The 27,396-nt window shown below is 43.3% G+C and overlaps 1 protein-coding gene and 1 pseudogene across 1 annotated transcript in view; one reads left to right on the forward strand and one right to left on the reverse strand.

The window, feature by feature from the left end:
- LOC135543717 (V-set and immunoglobulin domain-containing protein 10-like 2) overlaps window positions 1-8,279 on the reverse strand; it is a 122,411-nt gene extending 114,132 nt beyond the window's left edge. Inside the window, exons 1-2 of the mRNA XM_064971084.1 lie at window positions 8,258-8,279; window positions 5,722-5,895 (exon numbers count right to left, since the gene is read on the reverse strand). Of these exons, the coding sequence (XP_064827156.1) occupies window positions 5,722-5,895; window positions 8,258-8,279 (196 nt within the window). The remainder of the gene's footprint in view (window positions 1-5,721; window positions 5,896-8,257) is intronic.
- A 2,771-nt stretch (window positions 8,280-11,050) lies between these two features.
- LOC135543718 (V-set and immunoglobulin domain-containing protein 10-like 2) overlaps window positions 11,051-27,396 on the forward strand; it is a 136,828-nt pseudogene continuing 120,482 nt past the window's right edge.

The raw sequence follows: 27,396 nt of genomic DNA on the forward strand, positions 1-27,396 counted from the left end.
TCACTTCCGTTATCATGAAGTGCTTTGAGAGACTAGTCAAGGACCATATCACCTCCACTCTACCTGACTCCCTAGACCCACTCCAATTTGCTTACCGCTCAAATAGGTCCACAGACGATGCAATCTCAACCACACTGCACACTGCCCTAACCCATCTGGACAAGAGGAATACCTACGTGAGAATGCTGTTCATCGACGACAGCTCGGCATTCAACACCATAGTACCCTCCAAGCTCGTCATCAAGCTCGAGACCCTGGGTCTCGACCCCGCCCTGTGCAACTGGGTACTGGACTTCCTGACGGGCCGCCCCAGGTGGTGAGGGTAGGTAACAACATCTCCTCCCCGCTGATCCTCAACACTGGGGCCCCACAAGGGTGCGTTCTGAGCCCTCTCCTGTACTCCCTGTTCACCCACGACTGCGTGGCCACGCACGCCTCCAACTCAATCATCAAGTTTGCGGACGACACAACAGTGGTAGGCTTGATTACCAACAACGACGAGACGGCCTACAGGGAGGAGGTGAGGGCCCTCGGAGTGTGGTGTCAGGAAAATAACCTCACACTCAACGTCAACAAAACTAAGGAGATGATTGTGGACTTCAGGAAACAGCAGAGGGAACACCCCCCTATCCACATCGATGGAACAGTAGTGGAGAGAGTAGCAAGTTTTAAGTTCCTCGGCATACACATCACAGACAAACTGAATTGGTCCACTCACACAGACAGCATCGTGAAGAAGGCGCAGCAGCGCCTCTTCAACCTCAGGAGGCTGAAGAAATTCGGCTTGTCACCAAAAGCACTCACAAACTTCTACAGAGGCACAACCGAGAGCATCCTGGCGGGCTGTATCACCTGGTACGGCAACTGCTCTGCCCTCAACTCTAAGGCTCTCCAGAGGGTAGTGAGGTCTGCACAACGCATCATCGGGGGCAAACTACCTGCCCTCCAGGACACCTACACCACCCGATGTTACAGGAAGGCCATAAAGATCATCAAGGACATCTACCACCCGAGCCACTGCCTGTTCACCCCGCTATCATCCAGAAGGCGAGGTCAGTACAGGTGCATCAAAGCTGGGACCGAGAGACTGAAAAACAGCTTCTATCTCAAGGCCATCAGACTGTTAAACAGCCACCACTAACATTGAGGGGCTGCTGCCTACACACTGACACTGACTCAACTCCAGCCACTTTAATAATGGGAATTGATGGGAAATGTTGTAAATATATCACTAGCCACTTTAAACAATGCTACCTTATATAATGTTACTTACCCTACATTATTAATCTCATGTGCATACCTATATACTGTACTCTATGTCATCGACTGCATCCTTATGTAATACATGTATCACTAGCCACTTTAACTATGCCACTTTGTTTACATACTCATCTCACATGTATATACTGTACTCGATACCATCTACTGTATCTTGCCTATGCTGCTCTGTACCATCACTCATTCATATATCCTTATGTACATATGCTTTATCCCCTTACACTGTGTATAAGACAGTAGATTAGGAATTGTTAGTTAGATTACTTGTTGGTTATTACTGCATTGTCGGAACTAGAAGCACAAGCATTTCGCTACACTCGCATTAACATCTGCTAACCATGTGTATGTGACAAATAAAATTTGATTTGATTTTGAGGAGAGACCGCATGTTTCCGTTGCAGGCCGTGTCAGTGGCACTGTATTGTCCTCAAAGCGGGCAAAAATGTTATTTAGTCTGCCTGGGAGCAAGACATCCTATTCCGTGACTGAGCTGGATTTCTTCTTGTAGTCTGTGATTGACTGTAGACCCTGCCACATACCTCTTGTGTCTGAGACGTTGAATTGAGATTCTACTTTGTCTCTATACTGACGCTTAGCTTGTTTGATAGCCTTATGGAGGGAATAGCTGCACTGTTTGTATTCGGTCATATTACCAGTCACCTTGTCCTGATTGAAAGCAGTGGTTCGCGCTTTCAGTTTCACGCGAATGCTGCCATCAATCCACAGATTCTGGTTAGGGGATGTTTTAATCGTTGCTATGGGAACGACATCTTCAACGCACCAAACGCACACCAAATCACATTATTCGTCAATGTTGTTGCCTGACGTAATACGAAACATGTCCCAGTCCAAGTAATGGAAGCAGTCTTGGAGTGTGGAATCAGCTTGGTCGGACCAGCGTTGGACAGACCTCAGCGTGGGAGCTTCTTGTTTTAGTTTCTGTCTGTAGGCAGGGATCAGCAAAATGGAGTCGTGGTCAGCTTTTCCGAAAGGAGGGCGGGGCAGGGCCTTATATGCATCGCGGAAGTAAGAATTACAGTGTTCCAAGGTTTTGCCAGCCCTGGTGGCGCAATCGATATGCTGATACATTTTAGGGAGTCTTGTTTTCAGATTAGCCTTATTAAAATCCCCAGCTACAATGAATGCAGCCTCAGGATGTATGGATTCCAGTTTGCAAAGAGTCAAATAAAGTTCTTTCAGAGCCATCGATGTGTCTGCTTGGGGGGGAATTTATACGGCTGTGATTATAATCGAAGAGAATTCTCTTGGTATATAATGCAGTCTACATTTGATTGTGAGGAATTCTAAATCAGGTGAACAGAAGGATTTGAGTTCCTGTATGTTTCTGTGATCACATCACGTCTCGTTAGCCATAAGGCATATGCCCCCGCCCCTCTTCTTACCAGAAAGGTGTTTGTTTCTGTCGGCGCGATGCGTGGAGAAACGCGCTGGCTGCATCGCTTCCGAAAGCGTCTCTCCAGTGAGCCATGTTTCCGTGAAGCAAAGAACGTTACAGTCTCTGATGTCCCATCCATTCCGTTGTCCTGGTTGAAAGGCAGAACACAGCATCCGCTTTGCGAAAGTCATATTCTTGGTCGTACTGATGGTGAGTTGACGCTGATCTTATATTCAGTAGTTCTTCTCGACTGTATGTAATGAAACCTAAGATGACCTGGGGTACTAATGTAAGAAATAACACGTAAAAAAACAAAAAACTGCATAGTTTCCTAGGAACACGAAGCGAGGCGGCCATCTCTGTCAGCGCCGGAAGTAGGCAGTGATGCAACCGGTCAGGATGCTCTCGATGGTGCAGCTGTATAACTTTTTGCTGATCTGGGGACCCATGCCAATTCTTTTCAGTCTCCTGAAGGGGAAAAGGTCTTGTCGTGCCCTCTTCACAAATGTCTTGGTGGGATTGGACCATTCTAGTTTGTTTGTGATGTGGACACCAAGGAACTTGAAACTCTCGACCGGCTCCACGTCAATGTTAATGGCGGCCTTTTCCTTTAGTCCACATCAGCTACTTTGTCTTGCTCACATTGAGGGAGATGTTGTTTGTCCTGGAACCACACTGCCAGGTCTCTGACCTCCCTATATGCTGTCTCAACGCTGTTGGGGAACAGGCCACTGTTGTGTCGTCAGCAAACTTAATGATGGTGTTGAAGTCGTGCCTGGCTACGCAGGTGGTGAGGGTAGGTAACAACATCTCCTCCCCGCTGATCCTCAGCACTGGGGCCCCACAAGGGTGCGTTCTGAGCCCTCTCCTGTACTCCCTGTTCACCCACGACTGCGTGGCCACGCACGCCTCCAACTCAATCATCCTGGCGGGCTGTATCACCGCCTGGTACGGCAACTGCTCCGCCCTCAACCGTAAGGCTCTCCAGAGGGTAGTGAGGTCTGCACAACGCATCACTGGGGGCAAACTACCTGCCCTCCAGGACACCTACACCACCCGATGTTACAGGAAGGCCATAAAGATCATCAAGGACATCAACCACCCGAGCCACTGCCTGTTCACCCCGCTATCACCCAGAAGGCGAGGTCAGTACAGGTGCATCAAAGCTGGGACCGAGAGACTGAAAAACAGCTTCTATCTCAAGGCCATCAGTTAAATGGCCACCACTAACATTGAGTGGCTGCTGCCAACACACTGACACTGACTCAACTCCAGCCACTTTAATAATGGGAATCGATGGGAAATGATGTAAATATATCACTAGCCACTTTAAACAATGCTACCTTATATAATGTTACTTACCCTACATTATTCATCTCATATGCATACGTATATACTGTACTCTATATCATCGACTGCATCCTTATGTAATACATGTATCACTAGCCACTTTAACTATGCCACTTTGTTTACATACTCATCTCATATGTATATACTGTACTCGATACCATCTACTGTATCTTGCCTATGCTGCTCTGTACCATCACTCATTCATATATCCTTATGTACATATTCTTTATCCCCTTACACTGTGTATAAGACAGTAGTTTAGGAATTGTTAGTTAGATTACTTGTTGGTTATTACTGCATTGTCGGAACTAGAAGCACAAGCATTTCGCTACACTCGCATTAACATCTGCTAACCATGTGTATGTGACAAATAAAATTTGATTTGATTTGATTTGAGTTGTGGGTGAACAGGGAGTACAAGATGGGACTAATTACACAACCCTGAGAGGCCCCAGTGTTGAGGATCAGCATGGCAGATGTGTTGTTACCTACCCTCTCCACCTGGGTACGACCCGTCAGGAGGTCCAGGATCCATTTGCATAGGGAGGTGTTTAGTCCCACAGTCCTTAGCTTAGTGATGAGCTTTGAGGGTACTATGGTGTTGAACGCTGAGCTGTAAGTCAATGAATAGCATTCTCACAAAGGTGTTCCTTTTGTCCAGGTGGGAAAGGGCAGTGTGGAGTGCGATTGAGATTGCTTCATCTGTTGATCTATTGGAAGAACATGCGAATTGAAGTGGGTCTAGGTTTTTCGGCATGATGGTGTTGATGTAAGCCTTGATCAGCCTTTCAAAGCACTTCATGGCTACTGACGTGAGTGCTACGGTGCGGTAATCATTTTGGCATGTTACCTTCACTTTCTTGGGCTATGGTGGTCTGTTTGAAATATGTAGGTATTACAGACTTGGTCAGGGAGAGGTTGAAAATGTCAGGGAAGACACTTGCCAGTTGGTCTGTCCATCTTATGAGTACACATCCTGGTAAACTCTCTGGCCCAGCGACTTTGTGATTTTAATATCAGAGCTGAACTATGAAGTAGTGTAGTGTGAATTTAATATCAGAGCTGAACCATGAAGTGGTGTAGTGTGAATTTAATATCAGAGCTGAACTAAGAAGTGGTGTAGTGTGAATTTAATTTCAGAGCTGAACTATGAACTGGTGTAGTGTTCATTTAATATCAGAGCTGAACTAAGAAGTGGTGGTAAGTGGATTTAATATCAGATAAATAGAGAAATTAATAAGAAAAATTATATAAATAAAGAGCTGAATAATATAAATAAAGAGATAAAAAAGACAAATAAGGAGGTGAATAAGATCAATGAGATAAGACTCCAGTCTGCTAAATTGTAATTACTTTGCTACTATGGTATATTTATTGCCTTACCTCCTCACGCCATTTGCACACATTGTATATAGACTTTCTGTTTTTCTATTGTGTTATTGACTGTACGCTTGTTTATTCCATGTGTAACTCTTTGTTGTTATTTGTGTCGCACTGACTTGCTTTATCTTGGCCAGGTCGCAGTTGTAAATGAGAACTTGTTCTCAACAAGCCTACCTGGTTAAATAAAGGTGAAATAAAAAATTTGACATAAAGAGATGAATGAGATAAATAAAGAGATGAATATTATAAATAATATAAATAAAGAGATGAATAATATAAATGAAGAGATGAATAAGATAATAAGATAATAAGACCTTTTCCAAAGTCGTAGACCACAGCTTTGATGGCGTCGGTTCCAGGTTGTGTGAACCCCCAGATGTAAACATCGGGTCTGGTTGATCCACACTCCAGGATCACGGCTTTACCCACCACTCCATCCAGACCTGAGTCAACATACACCACCTGGCCTGGATCTATGATCTCCACACCTACACACACACACACACACACACACACACACACACACACACACACACACACACACACACACACACACACACACACACACACACACACACACACACACACACACACACACACACACACACACACACACACACACACACACACACATTGGATTGAGGATATTTTAGACACGGTGCAGTGTAATGGAGCTGTGTTGTCAGGGTTACAGGGTAGAGTTACAGGATGGGTTTCATCTGAACACTGTCTGAAGGAGGTCACACACAGATAAATGAATAGTTCAGGTTGGCCTCCACTCTAAAGGAATGGATTTTATAGTATCCATCTGTTACCATGGATAACCCAAAGACAACATAACCACAGAATGCTCTCTCTCTCTAGTCACTTCAATTAGCTTTAATCTCTAGATGTGATGGAGTTCTATCTGCCAAACATTTATAAACTCCAAACCGTAATAACAAAGAGACGAATAGGGGAGATAGATATAAATGGATAGAGAGGGAGATAGAGATAGAAATGGATAGAGAGAGAGATAGAGAGATAGAAATGGATAGAGAGAGAGAGAGAGATAGAAATGGATAGAGAGAGAGATAGAGACATAGAAATAGAGACATAGAGACAGTCAGTCAGGCAAACATACAGCTCGGTATAGACAGTCAGGCAGATACACAGACAGTTAGGTAGGTAGGTAGGTAGGTAGGTAGGTAGGTAGGTAGGTAGGTAGGTAGGTAGGTAGGTAGGTAGGTAGGTAGGTAGGTAGGTAGGTAGGTAGGTAGGTAGGTAGGTAGGTAGGTAGGTAGGTAGGCAGGCAGGCAGGCAGGCAGGCAGGCAGGCAGGCAGGCAGGCAGGCAGACAGACAGACAGACAGACAGACAGACAGACAGACAGACAGACAGACAGACAGACAGACAGACAGACAGACAGACAGACAGACAGACAGACAGACAGACAGACAGACAGACAGAAAGAAAGAAAGACAGTCAGTTAGGTAGGCAGTCAGACAGACAGACAGTCAGGTAGACAGACAGACAGACAGGTAGGCAGACTTACAAACATACAGTCAGAACGACAGTTAGGTAGACAGTCAGAAAGACTCACAGTCAGACAGACAAGTAGACAGACAGACTGTTAGATAGATAGACAGTCAGACAGACAGACATACCATTAGACAGACATACGGACAGGGTCTTACTGTTTGTTAGTGTGATCAGCCAGGCCAGTAGAGAGATAGATTGCAGCCCAGTTAGTCTAATCAACATCGTATCATAATGCTCCTCCGTCTCACTCCTTCATGGACACAACAGCCTCCTTCAACAAATAGCAGGTCAACTAGATCAACAGCCTCCTTCAACAGATAACAGGTCAACTAGATCAACCAATCAGAAGGAGCGGACCCCAAATGTCCTCAAAGTATTTCAAATATCAGATTAATATCTGACATCTAAAGCCCAGGTAGACCTAAAACCATCCAAATCTCCAAACTCCAGAAGATCCAGAGCAGAAAACACTGAGAGAAACGCAGGCCAGAGCCACTAAACTGATTTGGGCTAAATGATTCATACCAGTTCACTGTGTGTGTGTGTGTGTGTGTGTGTGTGTGTGTGTGTGTGTGTGTGTGTGTGTGTGTGTGTGTGTGTGTGTGTGTGTGTGTGTGTGTGTGTGTGTGTGTGTGTGTGTGTGTGTGTGTGTGTGTGTGTGTGTGTGTGTGTGTGTGTGTGTGTGTGTGTGTGTGTGTGTGTGTTTGTGTGTGCGTGTGCGGTAAAGCAGAGATGCAGGGTTGGAATGACACTCATGTATAATAGATGTATAGATAGATAGATGCACAGGCAAACACACACATACTAGCAATGCTCAAGTCACGCCCACCTGAGAACACCGCTCTGTTCAGTTTACATTTGACTGTGTTTGAGAAGTTTAAAATCTGTCTTTTTTGTAAGAAATTAATTCTGGAACATGTGAACTTTTATGTGCCTTAATAACAAAACTGTATTCCATCCATAAATACAAATAAAATTGTTAAATTACGAGCCTAGAAGGTTCAGCCAAGGAAAAATATAAGAAACTTCCCTCTAGCCATGATTGGCTGAGATAATAGTGGCCTGGACATGCGGAGAAAAACAGCCACACTTTTCTTCACAATCCACAATTGTTGTTTTTACTGTCCAAAGTGTACCAGTTGTCCAATAATGCCGGTGCTTGTGTGTGTGGTTTGGTGTGTGTATGAGAGAGAGAGTCCTGTTATATTGGTTTCTTAGCTACACTTGATGGCTCTTCTGTATCTTGTTGAATTACAGAATGGTAGTAAACTGACTGAGGACTAGATGTGTTGGTACACAGAAATTCACAGTATTGTTATGCAATTCTAACCTCTGACACAAGATGCCAGCATTTGGAAACACATGCACGCACATGCACATGCACACACACACACACACACACACACACACACACACACACACACACACACACACACACACACACACACACACACACACACACACACACGCTCTCTGCCTATTTAATTGGTTTGGTGAAATGAATAAAACAGATTTTTTTTTACTCCTGTCCTCTTCTTCCATCTTCCTCTTCAGCCCCCTCTTCACATCTTCCTCCTTGCTGTCCTCATCTCCCTCCTCAATGTCCTCATCTCCCTCCTCGCTGTCCTCATCTCCCTCCTTGCTGTCCTCATCTTCCTCTTCGCTGTCTTCATCTCCCTCCTCAAAGGCCACTGACATTTTCAACATGTCCCTGATTAAGTCTGTAATACCAAAATGTTTCAAGCAGACCACCACAGTCATTGTGCCCAAGAACACAAAGGCAACCTGCCTAAATGACTACAGACCCAGACTCACATCAACACCATTATCCCAGAAACCCTAGACCCACTCGAATTTGCATACCGCCCAAACAGATCCACAGATGATGCAATCCACCCTGCCCTTTCCCACCTGGACAAAAGGAACACCTATGTGAGAATGCTATTCATTGACTACAGCTCAGTGTTCAACACCATAGTACCCTCAAAGCTCATCACTAAGCTAAAGACTCTGGGACTAAACACCTCCCTCTGCAACTGGATCCTGGACTTTCTGACGGGCCGCCCCCAGGTGGTGAAGGTAGGTAGCAACACATCTGCCATGCTGATCCTCAACACTGGAGCTCCCCAGGGGTGTGTGCTCAGTCCCCTCCTGTACTCCCTGTTCACCCACGACTGCATGGCCAGGCATGACTCAAACACCATCATTAAGTTTGCAGACGACACAAGATAGGCCTGATCATAGACAACGATGAGACAGCCTATAGGGAGGAAGTCAGAGACCTGGCCTGATGGTGCCAGAATAACAACATCTCCCTCAATGTAACCAAGAATAAGGGGATTATTGTGGACTGCAGGAAAAGGAGGACTGAGCACGCCCCCATTCTCATCGACGGGGCTGTAGTGGAGCAGATTGAGAGCTTCAAGTACCTTGGTGTCCACATCAACAACAAACTAGTGTCATGACGTTGGCCTCTTTGGGTATAGCAAGCCTGCCTCCCCCTTGCCTCCTTCAACTAGGCTGCTGTGGTCAGAGGTTGTAAATTCCTGAGAAGACCTCATGGGAGATGGTGTGGTGTGTACCATAACGCTGTTTATATAATAGCCCCAGATATAATAGTGGTATAAGATGAATGAGTGTATAAGATGAATGAATACTTACCTGGAACACATTGTATTTCAGCGCACTATAAGATAAACGGGAAAAATTGGTATTAGAGTTAAGAAATAATGGTGAAGAGAATGTTACAGACTAATCAACGTTACAGACTGGTGAACGTTCGACGTTGAACATTACAGACAGATGAACGTTACAGACTGATGAACGTTACAAACTGATGAACGTTACAGACTGATGAACTTTTCAAACTGCTGAATGTTACAGACTGATGAACGTTACAGACTGATGAACTTTTCAAACTGCTGAATGTTACACACTGATGAACGTTACACACTGATGAACGTTACAAACTGATGAACGTTACAGACTGATGAACTTTTCAAACTGCTGAATGTTACACACTGATGAACGTTACAGACTGATGAACGTTACAGACTGATGAACGTTACAGACTGATGAACGTTACAAACTGATGAACGTTACAGACTGATGAACGTTACAGACTGATGAACGTTACAGACTGATGAACGTTACAGACTGATGAACGTTACAGACTGATGAACGTTACAGACTAATGAACGTTACAGACTGATGAACGTTACAGACTAATCATGAACGTTACAAACTGATGAACGTTACAGACTGATGAACTTTACAAACTGCTGAATGTTACAGACTGATGAACGTTACAGACTGACGAACGTTACAGACTGGTGAACGTTCGACGTTGAACATTACAGACAGATGAACGTTACAGACTGATGAACTTTTCAAACTGCTGAATGTTACACACTGATGAACGTTACAGACTGATGAACGTTACAGACTGATGAACGTTACAGACTGATGAACGTTACAGACTGATGAACGTTACAGACTGATGAACGTTACAGACTGATGAACGTTACAGACTGATGAACGTTACAGACTGATGAATGTTACAGACTGGTGAACGTTCGACGTTGAACATTACACACTGATGAACGTTACAGACTGATGAACATTACAGACTGATGAACGTTACAGACTGATGAACGTTACAGACTGATGAACGTTACAGACTGATGAACGTTACAGACTGATGAACTTTTCAAACTGCTGAATGTTACAGACTGATGAATGTTACAGACTGATGAACGTGAACAATAGAAACTGATGAACGTTACAGACTGATGAACGTTCGACGCTGAACGTTACAGACAGATGAACGTTACAGACTGATGAACGTTACAGACTGATGAACGTTACAGACTGATGAACGTTACAGACAGATGAACGTTACAGACTGATGAACTTTTCAAACTGCTGAATGTTACACACTGATGAATGTTACAGACTGACGAACGTCAGACACTGAACAATACAAACTGCTGAACGTTACAGACTGATGAACGTTCGACGCTGAACGTTACAGACAGATGAACGTTCGACGTTGAACATTACAGACAGATGAACGTTACAGACTGATTAACTTTTCAAACTGCTGAATGTTACACACTGATGAATGTTACAGACTGACGAACGTCAGACACTGAACAATACAAACTGCTGAACGTTACAGACTGATGAACGTTCGACGCTGAACGTTACAGACAGATGAACGTTACAGACAGATGAACGTTACAGACTGATGAACGTTACAAACTGCTGAATGTTACAGACTGATGAACTTTACAAACTGAAGGAAATTTACAGACTGATGAACGTTACAAACTGCTGAATGTTACAGACTGATGAACTTTACAAACTGATGAACTTTACAGACTTATGAACGTTACAGACTGCTGAATGTTACAGACCGATGAACATTACAGACTGATGAACGTTACAGACTGATGCACGTTACAAACTGCTGAACGTTACAGACTGTTGAACTTTTCAAACTGCTGAATGTTACAGACTGTTGAACTTTTCAAACTGCTGAATGTTACAGACTGATGAACGTTACAGACTGATCAATGTTACAGATAGATGAACATTAGACGCTGAATGTTACAGACTGATGAACGCTACAAACTGCTGAATGTTACAAACTGATGAATGTTACAAACTGCTGCTCTTTGTCTGTCTTTGTGTCTTTGTCTGTGTGTGTGTGTGTGTGTGTGTGTGTGTGTGTGTGTGTGTGTGTGTGTGTGTGTGTGTGTGTGTGTGTGTGTGTGTGTGTGTGTGTGTGTGTGTGTGTGTGTGTGTGTGTGTGTGTGTGTGTGTGTGTGTGTGTGCTTGCGTCTGGTATGCCTGTCCATCCATCCGTCTGTCCTCTATTATACATGAGTGCCATTCTAAACCTGCATTCTCATCTCTGCTTTACCACACACACACACACACACAAACATGGATAGACACAAACACAAACACACACACACACACACACACACACACACACACACACACACACACACACACACACACACACACACACACACATACACACACACACATACACACAAATACACACACACAAAAGCATGGACCGACACAAACACACACACACACACAAACACACACACACACACAAAACACACACACACACACAAACATGCACACACACACACACACACATACACACACTGACACAAACACACCTACACACCCAGCTATCGATGACCATAGTTCTTCAGATAGAGTTGAGAAACTTGATCTAGTTGGAGGCTGTTGATCTAGTTGACCTGCTATTTGTTGAAGGAGGCTGTTGTGTCCATGAAGGAGTGAGACGGAGGAGCATTATGATACGATGTTGATTAGACTAACTGGGCTGCAATCTATCTCTCTACTGGCCTGGCTGATCACACTAACAAACAGTAAGACCCTGTCCGTATGTCTGTCTAACGGTATGTCTGTCTGTCTGACTGTCTATCTATCTAACAGTCTGTCTGTCTACTTGTCTGTCTGTCTGTCTGACTGTGAGTCTTTCTGACTGTCTACCTAACTGTCGTTCTGACTGTATGTTTTTAAGTCTGCCTACCTGTCTGTCTGTCTACCTGACTGTCTGTCTGTCTGACTGCCTACCTAACTGACTGTCTGTATTTCTACCTAACTGTCTGTTTATCTGTCTGTCTGTCTACCTGTCTCTTTGACCGTCTGGCTGACTGTCTGTCTAACTGTCTGCCTAACTGTCTGTGTATCTACCTGACTGTCTATACCTAGCTCTATGTTTGCCTGACTGACTGTCTCTATCTCTCTCTCTAGCCATTTCTATATATCTCTCTCTCTCCATTTCTATCTCTCTATCTCTCTCTATCCATTTCTATCTCTCTATCTCTCTCTCTCTATTAATTTATATCTATCTCCCCTATTCGTCTCTTTGTTATTACGGTTTGGAGTTTATAAATGTTTGGCAGATAGAACTCCATCACATCTAGAGATTAAAGCTAATTGAAGTGACTAGAGAGAGAGAGCATTCTGTGGTTATGTTGTCTTTGGGTTATCCATGGTAACAGATGGATACTATAAAATCCATTCCTTTAGAGTGGAGGCCAACCTGAACTATTCATTTATCTGTGTGTGACCTCCTTCAGACAGTGTTCAGATGAAACCCATCCTGTAACTCTACCCTGTAACCCTGACAACACAGCTCCATTACACTGCACCGTGTCTAAAATATCCAATCTCCAATGTGTGTGTGTGTGTGTGTGTGTGTGTGTGTGTGTGTGTGTGTGTGTGTGTGTGTGTGTGTGTGTGTGTGTGTGTGTGTGTGTGTGTGTGTGTGTGTGTGTGTGTGTGTGTGTGTGTGTGTGTGTGTGTGTGTGTGAGTGTGTAGGTGTGGAGATCATAGATCCAGGCCAGGTGGTGTATGTTGACTCAGGTCTGGATGGAGTGGTGGGTAAAGCCGTGATCCTGGAGTGTGGATCAACCAGACCCGATGTTTACATCTGGGGGTTCACACAACCTGGAACCGACGCCATCAAAGCTGTGGTCTACGACTTTGGAAAAGGTCTTATTATCTTATTCATCTCTTCATTTATATTATTCATCTCTTTATTTATATTATTTATATTATTCATCTCTTTATTTATATATTTATCTTATTCATCTCGTTATTTATATATTTATCTTATTCATCTCTTTATTTGTTTCTTTATTATTCTGCGGCTCAATTATGTATCTTTTTCATCTGTTTCTATGCATTGTGTATCTTTCTCATCTATTTATCTCTTATTTATATTTATCTTATTCATCCCTTTATTTATCTGATATTAAATTCACACTTCACCACTTCATAGTTCAGCTCTGATATTAAATTCACACATCACCACTTCATAGTTCAGCTCTGATATTAAATTCACACTTCACGACTTCATAGTTCAGCTCTAATATTAAATTAGTAGTTCAAATCAAATCAAATCAAATTGTATTTGTCATGTGCGCCGAATACAACAGGTTCACATTACCGTGAAATGCTTACTTACAAGCCTTTAAAACAACTTCAGGAGTTGGTTCCTGTACAGGAACCAAATCAGCGGAAATTCCAGAGCACCAACTAATTGTACTCGTTAAAACTCAAACTTTCATTAAAATTCACATACAGGGTACTCAATTCAAGCCACACTCGTTGTGAATATAGCCAACATGTCAGATTTGTAAAATGCTTTTCGGCGAAAGCATGAGAAGCTATTATCCGATAGCATGCAGCCCCCAGAAACACACAAAGGGGACGTAAACAAAGAAATTAGCGTAGCCAGCACTACCCAAAACGCAGAAATAAAATATAAAACATTCATTACCTTTGACGAGATTCTTTGATGGCACTCCTATATGTCCCATAAACATCACAATTGGGTCTTTTTTTCGATTATATTGGTCCATATATATCCAAAATGTCCATTTATGAACACCGTGAAATCCATGTAAAAAGGCACCTTTCCCAACGCAACGTCATTTTTTAAAATTCATAAAGTTGCCTATAAACTTAGACAAAACACTTCAACCTACTTCTGTAATCCAAGTTTAGGTAATAGTAAGCGTTAATAAACGATCAAATTGATCACGGAGAGATCTGTATTCAATAGCTAGAAGTTTACAAAAAGAATTCCAGTTCCTCACGGACATTTTTTTCTGTGGCGCACCTGAAGACCGGATGTGTTATTGACCAATCTAACCAAGGATAAAGTGCCCTGGTAATCACAACACTGGCGACATCGTGTGGAATCTGTAGGAATTGCAAACACAGCTCCATCATTTATGACAAGTCTTAGACAATACAAACACTGGCGGATGGATTTTTCTTTGTAGATTTTGTGATGAGGTTTTCTTGCGATTTTGACAACGGAACGCGTTCTGTTATAGTCACAGACACCATTGAACCAGTTCTAGAAACTTCAGTGTTTTCTATGCACACATACTAATCAAATGCATATACTATATTCCTGGCATGAGTAGCAGGACGTTGCAATTTTATTTTATCTTTATTTAACCAGGCAAGTCAGTTAAGAACAAATTCTTATTTTCAATGACGGCCTAGGAACAGTGGGTTAACTGCCTGTTCAGGGGCAGAACGACAGATTTGTACCTTGTCAGCTCGGGGGTTTGAACTTGCAACCTTTCAGTCACTAGTCCAACGCTCTAAACACTAGGCTACCCTGCGTGATTTTTAACAGAATTTTGAGCACGATCTCTAACAGGTTTTAACCAACAAAGCAGTTTTATGAAAAATACCTACAAAAATAAGAAATAAAAGTAACAAATAATTGAACAGCAACAGTAAAATAACAATAGCGAGGCAATATGCAGGGGGTACAGGTACAGAGTCAATGTGCGGGGCAAACGGTTAGTTGAGGTAATATGTACATGTAGGTAGAGTTATTATAGTGACAATGCATCGATAATAAAACAGAGAGTAGCAGCAGCGTAAAAGAGTGGGGAAAGCAAATTGTCTGGGTAGCCATTTAGAAGCCATTTAGAAGCAGTTTAGAAGCCTTTTGGACCTAGACTTGGCACTTCAGCACCGCCTGCCATGCGGTAGAAGAGAGACCAATCTATAACTAGGGTGGCTGGAGTCTTTGACATTTTTTGGGGTCTTCTTTTGACACCCTGCCTGGTATAAAGGTCCTGGATGGCAGGAAGCTTGGCCGCAGTGGTGTACTGGGTCATACGCACTACGGAGGCTGAGCAGTTGCCGTACCAGGCAGTGATGCAACCAGTCAAGATGCTCTCGATGGTGCAGCTGTAGAAATATTTAAGGATCTGAGGACCCATGCTAAATCTTTTCAGTCTCCTGAAGGGGAATAGATTTTGTCAAACCCTCTTCACGGCTGTCTTGGTGTGCTTGGCCCTTGTAATTTTGTTGGTGATGTGGACACCAAGGAACTTGAAGCTCTCAACCTGCTCCACTACAGCCCCGTCGATGAGAATGGGGGCATGACCTGTCCTCCTTTTCCTGTAGTCCACAATCATCTCCATTGTCTCATCACGTGGAGGGAGAGGTTGTTGTCCTGGCACCACAAGGCCAGGTCTCTGACCTCCTTCCTATAGGCTCTCGTCATTGTCGGTGATCAGGCCGACCACTGTTGTGTCATCAGCAAACTTAATGATGGTGTTGGAATCGTGCCTGGCCATGTAGTCATGAGTGAACTGGGAGAACAGGACGGGACTGAGCACGCACCGCTGAGGGGCCCCCTTGTTGAGGATCAGCGTGGCGGATGTGTTTTTACCTACCCTTACCACCTGGGGGCGGCCCGTCAGGAACTCCAGGATCCAGTTGCAGAGGGAGGTGTTTAGTCCCAGGGTGCTCAGCTTAGTGATGACCTTTGAGGACACTATGGTGTTGAACGCTGAGCTCTAATCAATGAATACCATTCTCACATAGGTATTCCTTTTGTCCAGGTGGGAAAGGGCAGTGTGGAGTGCAATAGAGATTGCATCATCTATGGATCTGTTGGGGTGGTATGCAAATTGGAGTGGGTCTAGGGTTTCTGGGATAATGGTGTTGATGTGAGCCATGACCAGCCTTTCAAAGCACTTCATAGCTACAGACGTGAGTGCTGCTGGGCGGTAAACATTTAGGCAGGTTACCTTTGCTTCCTTGGGAACAGGGACTATGGTCGTCTGCTTGAAACATAGGTAATTACAGACTTGGTCAGGGAGAGGTTGAGAATGTCAGTGAAGACATTTACCAGTAGGTCTGCGCATGTCTGGAGTACACGTCCTTGTAATCGGTCTTGTGAATGTTGACCTGTTTAAAGGTCTTAGTCACATCGGTTGAGGAGAACGTGATCACACAGTTGTCCGTAAATGACTGATGCTCTCATGCATGTTTCAATGTTACTTGCCTCAAAGCGAGCATAGAAGTAATTTAGCTCATTTGGTAGGCTCGTGTCACTGGGCAGCTTGCATCTGTGCTTCCCTTTGTAGTCTGTAATAGTTTGCAAGCCCTGACACATCTGAAGAGCATCTGAACTGATGTAGTACGATTCAATTTCCTGTATTGACTATTTGCCTGTTTGATGGTTCATCGGATGGCACAGCGGGATTTCTTATAAGCTTTCAGGTTAGAGTCCCACTCCTTGAAAGCGGCAGCTCTATCCTTTAGCTCAGTGTGGATGTTGCCTGTAATCCACGGCTTCTGGATGGGGTATGTACGTACAGTCACTGTGGGGTCGACGTCATTGATGCACTTATTGATGAAGCAAGTGACGGATGTGGTGTACTCCTCAATGCCATCGGAAGAATCCCAGAACATATTCCAGTCTGTGCTAGCAAAACAGTCCTGTAGCTTAGCATATGCTTCAGCTGACCACTTTTTTATTGACTGGGTCACTGGTGCTTTCAACTTTAGTTTTTTCTTGTAAGCAGGAATCTGGAGGATATAATTATGGTCAGATTTGCCAAATGGAGAGTGAGGGATAGCTTTGTACGGGTCTCTGTGTGTGGAATTAAGATGCTCTAGAGTTTTTTCCCCTCTGGTTGCACATGTAACATGCTGGTAGAAATTAGATAAAAGGGATTTAAGTTACCCTGCATTAAAGTCCTCGGCCACTAGGAGGCCGCCTCTGGATTACATTTACATTTACATTTAAGTCATTTGGCAGACGCTCTTATCCAGAGCGACTTACAAATTGGTGAATTCACCTTATGACATCCAGTGGAACAGCCACTTTACAATAGTGCATCTAAATCATTTAAGGGGGGGGGGGGGTGAGAAGGATTACTTTGTCCTATCCTAGGTTTTCCTTAAAGATGAATGGATGAACGTTTTCCTGTTTTCCTGTTTGCTTATGGCTGTATACAGCTCATTTAGTGTTGGTTTTACTGGCAGCATCAGTTTGTTGTGGAATATAGACAGCTACGAAGAATATAGTTGAAAACTCTCCTGATAGATAGTATGAACTACAGCTTATCCTAAAATACTCTAACTCAGGTGAGCAAAACCTTGAGACTTAGATATCGTGCACCAGATGTTGTTTACAAATATACATAGACCGCCACCACATGTCTGCTGTTCTATCCTGCCGATACGGTGAATAACAAGCCAGCTGTGTGTTATTCATGATGTCCTTCAGCCACGACTCGGTGAAACATAATATATTACAGTTTTTAATGTCCTGTTGGTAGAATATACGTGCTTGTAGTTTGTCCACTTTATTATCCAACGATTGTACATTGACCAATAGTACCGATGGTAAAGGCCGATTAGCCACTCGTCACCGGATCCTCACAAGGCACCCCGTTATCTCCATCTCTTTCTTTTGCGAATGACGGGGATGAGGGCATTGTCAGGTGTCTGGAGTAAATCCGTCTCGTCCTACTCATGAAAGATTTTTTTTGTCAAGTTCAAGGTGAGTAATCACTGTTCTGATGTCCAGCAGCTCTTTTCAAGATGGTAACAGCAACATTATGTACAAAATAAGTTGCGAAAGAACTGACTAAATAGCACGTTAAGAGCCCAAAAAACATCAGCCATCCCCTCTGGCACCATCATGCTCTGATATTAAATTCACACTACATCACTTCATTGTACAGCTCTGATATTAAATTCACACTACACCACTTCACTGTACAGCTCTGATATTAAATTCACACTACACTACTTCATAGTTTACTTCATAGTTATTTGAGAGTTAAAGTGTTTGTGTTTTTTTGTTGTGTTTGTTATTATTCATATTAATGTTATTGTTATTGATAATGAGTATGTATTATTAACATGTATTTTTGAAGGACCCACGCTGCAGAAGCTGTTAATAACATTATTATTGTTATTACTACATATTTCTTAAGGCCCTAAGCTGCAGAAGCTGGCCCAGAGTCTAGGAGACATTCAGGTGATCTCTGGCGCCGCCTCTATGAGTATAGCACGCCTCCCATTGGCTGCTGAGGGCCTCTACACCTGCCAGGCTCTCTACGACACAGATCAGGGAGCCAAGCTATACTACTACTACATACACCTACGGGTACTGGGTAAGATATAGTACTACTACTACTGCTACTGCTACCACTGCTACTACTATTACTTCTACTACAGCTATTCTAGTACTACTACTACTACTACTACAACTACTACTATTAATTGTACTACTGCTACTACTACCACTACTACTACAACTATTACTATTATTTGTACTCTTGCTACTACTACTACCACTACAACTACCACTACAACTACGGATTCTACTACTGCTATACTACTACTACTACTGCTACTACTATTAATTATACTATTGCTACTACTGCTACTACAATTACTACTACTACAGCTATACTACTACTACTACTTCTACTACTACTACTACTACTACTACTACTACTACTACTACTACTTCTACTGCTATTATTACTACTACTACTAATTTCTTCTCGAACTGCACAGTTTGTTAAGGGCTTATAAGAAAGCATTTCACGGTAAGGTTTACACTTGTATTCTGCACATTTGACAAATCAAGTTTTATTTGATTTGACTTCTACTCTACTACTACTACTGCTTCTACTACTACTACTACTATGGCTACAACTACTACTACTACTACTACTTCTACACTTATTACCACTACTACTACTACTATTATTATTACCACTAGTGCTACTGCTATTACTACCACAACTGATACATGTATTACCACTGCTAATGCTACTACTACTTTTGCTACTATTACTACTACTACTACAACTACTATTATTACAACTAATATAAGCACTACTTCTACTACTGCTACTATTACGACCACTGCTACCACTGATACTATTACTACTACCACTACTACTACCACTATTATTACTACTACTGCTACTATTACTACTACTATTATTACTACTACTACTATTATTATACTACTACTACTATTATTACAACTAATCTTACTACTACTACTACTACTACTACTGCCAGTACTACTGCTAGTATTAGTGCTAGTATTACTACTACTTCTACTACTACTACTATTACTGCTACTATTACTACTACTACTACTGCTACTACTACTAATACTACTACAACTGCCAGTATTACTACTACTACTTCTACCACTACTATTAATTGCATTACTACTATTACTACTACTGACACTACTACTGCTAGTATTAGTACTACTTCTACTTCTACTTCTACTACTACTACTACTATTACTACTACCACTACTGCTACTACTACTATTACTTATATTACTACTATTATTACTACTAATACTATTACTAATATTACTACTACTCCTTCTACTACTACTACCACTACTGCTGCTACTACTATTGTTACTATACTACTACTACTACTACTTTTGTATTACTACTAATACTACTAATACTACTACTACTCTTACTACTACTTCTACCACTACCACTACTCCTGCTACTATACTTCTACTACTACTATAGTACTGTTTTACTACTAATAATACTAAATTAATGTGTGTGTGTGTGTGTGTGTGTGTGTGTGTGTGTGTGTGTGTGTGTGTGTGTGTGTGTGTGTGTGTGTGTGTGTGTGTGTGTGTGTGTGTGTGTGTGTGTGTGTGTGTGTGTGTGTGTGTGTGTGTGTGTGTGTGTGTAGTCCCAGTCAGTAAGCCCAATATTCTGCTGAGTGATGCGTCCCCGGCAGAGGGATCTTTGGTGTGGCTGCGCTGCGGCCTGGAGAATGGCACTGAGCCGCTTTACTTTCTTTGGGAGTATGAAATTTACAGCGGATTGGTCAGCATCGTCTCCGAGGGCAACAGCAGCATGTTCAACATGGCAGAAGTCAACCGTAACAACACAGGCTGGTACCGTTGTGTGGCCCGGAACCAGGTCAACCAGGAACGGTCCGACCGCATACGGCTGGACATCATCTGTTAGTATACACACTACACACTACACCCTATACCCTACACACTACCCCCGCATGGTGTCCCCCACTGGAATGTTCTCTGCTGTACCTTTGTGTAGTTCCCTGTAAGTTCCCAGGACATCACTGAGGACCATGTCAGGACCAGGTCATGACTATTTTTAGGACATTCTCAGGGCATTCATTTTGCTAGTCCTTAGGATGTTGCGTGATGTCCCAAACAAATGTTTTTTTGCACAGGAGGCTGCTGAGGGTAGAAACGCTCATAATAACGTCTGGAATGTAGCAAATGGAATCTCATCAAGTACCTGGAAACCATGTGTATTTGATACCAGTCTACTTTTTCTGCACCAGCCATTACCACGAGCCCATTCTCCCCCATTAAGGTGCCACCAACTTGTTGTGTCTCTGAAGGACCTTTGTGTAGTGCCCTGTAAGTTACCAGGGCGTCACTGAAGACCATGTCAGGACCTTTTTAGGACGTTCTTGGGACATTATGTCATGGTCCCCTAGAGGTTTACTTCAAGTGTTAGTCCTAGGTGTCACAAATCATTTTAAGTAAAGTAATTAAGTGGCATGGTGGTTTTATTAAGGTAAGTGGGACGATGTTCAGCTAAAATAGTGGAAACGTCTTTAGTCAATGACACTTAATACTGACTTTATAAGATGATTCCACCTGGGATTTGAATTTACAACCTCTGGATTTGGAGTATGCTGATCTTTCTGCTGCGCCGCATAGTCTGTGATATATCTTATAATACATCTCCGCACTTAGAAAAATATCTATAAATATCCATCTACACTGCTATTTTAGTTTTCACCCCACAAACAGAGGATGTCCTAAGGACATTCAGCCACATTCCCATTAGGTCTCTTAAAAGGTTTTTGATGAGATGTTATCCATGGAACGTTCCATGACCACAAGGGGATGTTTCATGATGGTCAAGGGGGCGTCGCATGATGGTCCAAAGGGAACCTTCTCTGGGGGACATTTTGTGTAGTTCAAAGGATTTCACTGAGGACCATGACAGGATGATTTTAACACGTTCTCTGGACATTTATTTTACCATGTTCAGGATGTCTTGAAATGGTCCCCAAAAACTGCTCTTTTATGTTTATATAAGTGATGAAGTGGGATTTTGAGATAAGTGGGATGAAGTTCAGTTTACACAATAGCTTATATTGGAAATTATAACTTTCACAGTAGTCACTTTCCATATCAACCTAGCTTGGATTTGAACTCATAGCCATTCTACCTCAAGGTTGATAGAACTCTCAGAAGTCCCCCACATATTTGTTACAAACAATACATATCTGCACTGGAAAATACATTGCCATCAGCAATGTTATTTCTGTGTGACCAGTTAATCAACATTTTCATTCAACATTGATTTGTTTTCCTTCTTCAAAGATTTTAGAATTTTCTGTAAATGTTTTATGTTGCTGGTGCAAGTTGCTCTGTTTTTATGTTACTCTTGGATCTCTATGAAAAATAACATAAAACATTTTCTTAACAGAGCTGAGAACAACAACAGAGTGTGGCAAGACAGGTAATCTGTTAGGAGTGTGTATCGGAGGTGAAGTCAGGTGCAGGAGAGCAGAGGGTAGTGAACAGGCAAAATTTGTATGCTGGTCAAAATGACAGCACAAAAATAACAGAAAATGTGCCCAAAACACGGAACATAGACAAAAAGTATTGCCCGTAACCATATCCACAATATCAAAATACACGTAACACAAACAATCCTACACAAAGACATGATGGGGAACAGATGAATAAATACATGTAGATTGATTGGGGAATGAAAACCAGGTATGCAGGGAACAAGACAAAACAAATGGATTCATGAACAATGGAGCGGCGATGGCGTCAACCGCCGAACTCTGCCCGAACAAGGAGAGGAGTCAACTTCGGCAAGTTGTTGTCAGGACCCGGTTACGAACCCGGGTCTCCGGAGTGTGAAACAGTCACTTAACCAACTGAGCCACGAATAGTCGGCAAAACCCAGAAGATGAGGCAGACACAGCAGTACTTGAGACGGTGTATTTAATAAAGTAAAAAGGGAAGTCCTTCAGGAAAACATGTAACTCCACAACCTCAAAAGGAATTCCACAAGAACAAAGGTAATCCTCCAAGACAAAAAGGTAAATCCACAAGGTGGTAGGTATAGCATAAAAAGCCTCAAAAGATACTCAAAAATATATAAACAAGAACAAAAAACAGAAATCCACAAGAGAGTCCACCGGGATCAACAAGAGTTCACAGAATACTAGGGCTGGGTGCTAACATACAAACACAGAGCAAAGAACTGAGGAAAACTAAGGGTTTAAATACAATCAGGGGAAACGAGGCACAGGTGCAAATAATAATGGGGATCAAGGGAAAACAAAAGGTCAAAAAGCACAATGGGGGCATCTAGTGACCAAAAACCGGAACAACCCTGGCCAAATCCTGACAGAATCCCCCCCTAGGAACGGCTCCTGACGTTCCTACCAGCTCTCTCGGGGTGGAGGGCCCTGAACTGATGAATGAGGTCAGGGTCCAGTATGTCTTTGGCAGGAACCCAGGAGCGCTCCTCGGGACCGTAGCCTTCCCAGTCCACCAGATACTGCCAGGACCGCTGCACCCGGCGGGAATCCAGTATCCGATGGACGGTATAAGCCGGCTGGCCTCCAATGACACGAGGCGGAGGGGAGGTCTGTCTGCCGGTACAGGGGGAGAAAAAACAACAGGTTTTAATAAGGAAATGTGAAACGTGGGATTAATTTTAAGGGATCTGGGTAACTGTAGGCGATAAGAAACTGGGTTAACTCTCCTGGCAACCTTAAAGGGACCGATGTATTTTTGGGACAGCTTGCGAGACTCCACCCGTAGTGGTAAGTCTCTTGTGGAGAGCCAGACTCTCTGGCCAGGGCGCAGGGTAGGCCCGGGACGGCGACGTCTGTTGGCTTGTTGTTGGTACCTCTGTGAGGAACGCATAAGATTAAGATGGGTCTTCCTCCACATAAGCCGACAGCGTCTGACGAACTTCAAGGCTGAAGGCACTCTGACTTCTGCCTCCTGCTCCGGGAACAATGGAGGGGCATAGCCAAACTGACACTCGTGCGGGGACATACCAGTGGAGGAGGAGCGCAAGGTGTTGTGCGCGTATTCGGCCCAAACAATGAAGGACGACCATGTGGACGGGTTGTTACGAGTCATACATCGGAGGGTGGTTTCCAGCTCTTGATTCATCCTCTCTGTTTGGCCATTGGACTCCGGATGGTACCCTGAAGATAGACTGGCAGAAGCCCCCATGAGTTGGCAGAAGGCCTTCCAAAACCTTGAGGCGAACTGGGGACCTCTGTCAGAAACCATATCTTGAGGAATGCCGAAGACTCGGAACACATGATTAATTACCAACTCAGCCGTTTCCTTGGCAGAAGGTAACTTAGTCAGAGGGACGAAGCTGGCCGCCTTTGAAAACCTGTCGATTATGACTAGGATAGTAGTATTGCCATGGGATGGAGGAAAGCCAGTAATAAAGTCCAACGAGATATGGGACCAGGGTCTGTGGGGAACAGGTAAAGGGTGAAGGAGTCCTTGAGGGTGGAGGTGAGAAGATTTGCCCTGGCAGCACATGGGGCAGGCTTTGACGAAAGTGGCAACGTCTTCTTTTATGGTAGGCCACCAGAACTTACGCTGGATGAACTCCAAGGTGCGACCTATGCCCGGGTGACAGGTGAGGCGAGAGGAGTGCCCCCACAGAAGGACCTGAGTCCTCACTGCCTTGGGGACAAACAACCGATTGACAGGACCTCCTTTCGGGTCCGGTTCGATAGCTTGAGCTCGTCTCACGGTATCCTCAACTAGCCACGAGATCGGAGCCATGATCTTAGCAGCAGGAAGGACAGGCATGTCCGTGTCATCTCGAATGGCAGGAGCGTAGACTCGGGACAGGGCATCCGGTTTGAGATTCTTCGACCCGGGCCGATAGGTGAGGATAAACTGGAATCGATTGAAGAAAAGCGACCATCTAGCTTGTCTAGAGTTCAACCGCTTCGCCTGCTGGATATACTCCAGATTTTTGTGGTCCGTAAGCACTTGAAACGGGTGAGAAGCCCCCTCGAGCCAGTGTCTCCATTCCTTCAATGCCATCTTAACCGCTAGGAGTTCACGATCCCCCACATCGTATTTCCTCTCAGCCGGGGTAAGCCGGTGTTAGAAGAAAGCGCACGGATGAAGCTTCTTGTCTTCACCCCTCTGAGACAGGACAGCTCCAACACCAATCTCTGATGCGCCACCACAAACGGTTCATCCGTAGTCGGTAGTATCAGGATGGGAGCAGAGAGGACGTGCTGCTTGAGTCCTTGTAAGGGAATACCCCCCTGAAATGGACAGAAATGAATGGGAAACCATTGGCATAGTACAAACCATGTACACGATGCAAAATGTTTTGCAAATGCCATATGGCAATTGCCAGTTGTAACACTTCAAAAATCCAACAGGTGGCGTGTGCGCTCCACCATGGTTTTTCATATAGGAAATGGACCCCAAGTCAACATCCAAAAGCCAAATTTTGAAAAAATGAATTTTTTGTCAAAAACTTATCAAATTTTGAAAAAATGAATTTTTTGTCAAAAACTTATCACCCCTTAAAAAATTTTGTGCTTTCAGGACCATTTTTCTAAATCATCTTTCACTTTTTTCTCCATTTGTCAATTAAAAATAGCAAATTTTATAAAAAAACATGTGTATGTTTTGTGGGGGCCAGAACTGTATGAATATACTTTTTGTCCATCATTTTATTTCATCATGTCCATTTGTTTATGTTTTCTCACTTTTGCAAAGTCACTGTGCATTTGCAATATGGTTAACTGGGCATTCAACATCACGAATTTGTCATGCTATAAAAATCGTTTTCTCCATGGCTCTGATTCTGAGCTCGTTAATTTCAGAATTCCATTTGTTTATGTTTTCTCACCTTGCTCCATATGGTTAACTGGGCATTCACCATCACAAATTTGTCATGCTAGGGTTGATTTCAGAATGTCTCTTTTCCATCGGTGATGGTCACCTCACTGTTAAAACATATTGCAAATGTTTTCATATCACTGAAAATCAAATGTTTTCACACTTTTCCATCGCAAAGGGTCACTCTTTTGGTGATGGTACATTTGCAATAAATGGTTAACTGGGCATTCACCATCACGAATTTGTCATGCTATAAAAATCGTGCAGGAATGCCAAATTGACTGGCCCGATGAACTCGGGATGGCTGGGCAGTGATTCTGGTACCTCTCCATCGCTCGTTAGGGTTGATTTCAGAATGTCACTTTTGGTGATGGTACCTCACTGTTAAATCATATTGCAAATGGACAAGAGTCACCAGCAAGTCACCGTCAATCAGTCAATTTGATATCATTCTGACACCAAACTGACACAAACTGACACCAAACCCACTTTTCCCAACTCGTTTAGTAGCGAGCTACGGTCAAGCGGGGCGTCTCGTTGAACTCGGCACAGTCTGGACACTATGGTGATGCCATTTTTTGTGTTGATTTCAGAATGCCATTTTGGTGATGGTCCCTCTCCGCTTAAACATATTGCAAATTAACAAAAGTCAACTAGCAAGTCAGTGTCCATCAGTCAATTAGATGTCATTCTGACACCAAACTGATATCAATTGACACCAAACCCACTTTTTCCAACTCATTTAGAAGCCAACTATCACATATGTCAGAGCAGGCCCATAATTCACAGCGCAATTATTTTAAAACATAATAAAAATGTAAAACACATAGTTACGTTCTAGCTGCGGGTCCAGTTCGGACATTATGTGTAGTCCTATGTGAGGCGACCCCGAATCCCAAGTTTCGACTCGATAGGTCCTTCGGTGCCCGAGTAAAACCCTAATTGGTGCTGAAAATCCACTTTTTTTCCATGACTTGCTACGGGGTCCTTGAATGAGCTATCTGACAGAAACGTTGGGGTCCGTCTTTATGGGCCGAGCCGGTTTCAATTCACCTAGTCTTGTGTCTCTGAGACTTTTCTAAATGTTACCATTTTCGTAATGGTCAAAATGAATTGAAGTCATTGCAAATGTACGAGGCTGTTTCTCGGTCCGAGAACCTTCTAGAGCCACCTAACTCACCACGCACTATCGACCTGAGGTCTAGAACAGGTTTCTAAAGTTTCGGGAACTCTAGGTCTGACGGTTCTTTTTTAGCTCGAACTAAGCTAACTATTGGAGGCACTGTCAGTCTCTACGCACCCCAATACTTCCCCCCATCCAAGTTGTGCATCTGTGTGATTTAGTTTTCCTTTTAATTTTTTATGGGAAAAATAACTGATTTACAGTTCATGGGGGTTGCCTAATCACACATATGAAGTTTTGGACAGATCAGATTTTTTTAACCCTTCCAAACAGCCCCTGAGACACCAATTATGGCACTTCCGGTTGGCACAGGAAGCTATAAGTCAACACATATCCTCATTGGGCTATGCTTTTACAGAATCCTGAGTTTAAGTCTTTACGTTAAGAATTGACTGATTGACACAGGGTTCAATGCACTATGTCTATCAAATTGCAGGCAGGGTATGGATATACACTTTTAGGGTGATTTTAAGC

This window comes from Oncorhynchus masou, chromosome 8 (genome assembly GCF_036934945.1).
Source record: "Oncorhynchus masou masou isolate Uvic2021 chromosome 8, UVic_Omas_1.1, whole genome shotgun sequence".
Classification (NCBI taxonomy): domain Eukaryota; kingdom Metazoa; phylum Chordata; class Actinopteri; order Salmoniformes; family Salmonidae; genus Oncorhynchus; species Oncorhynchus masou.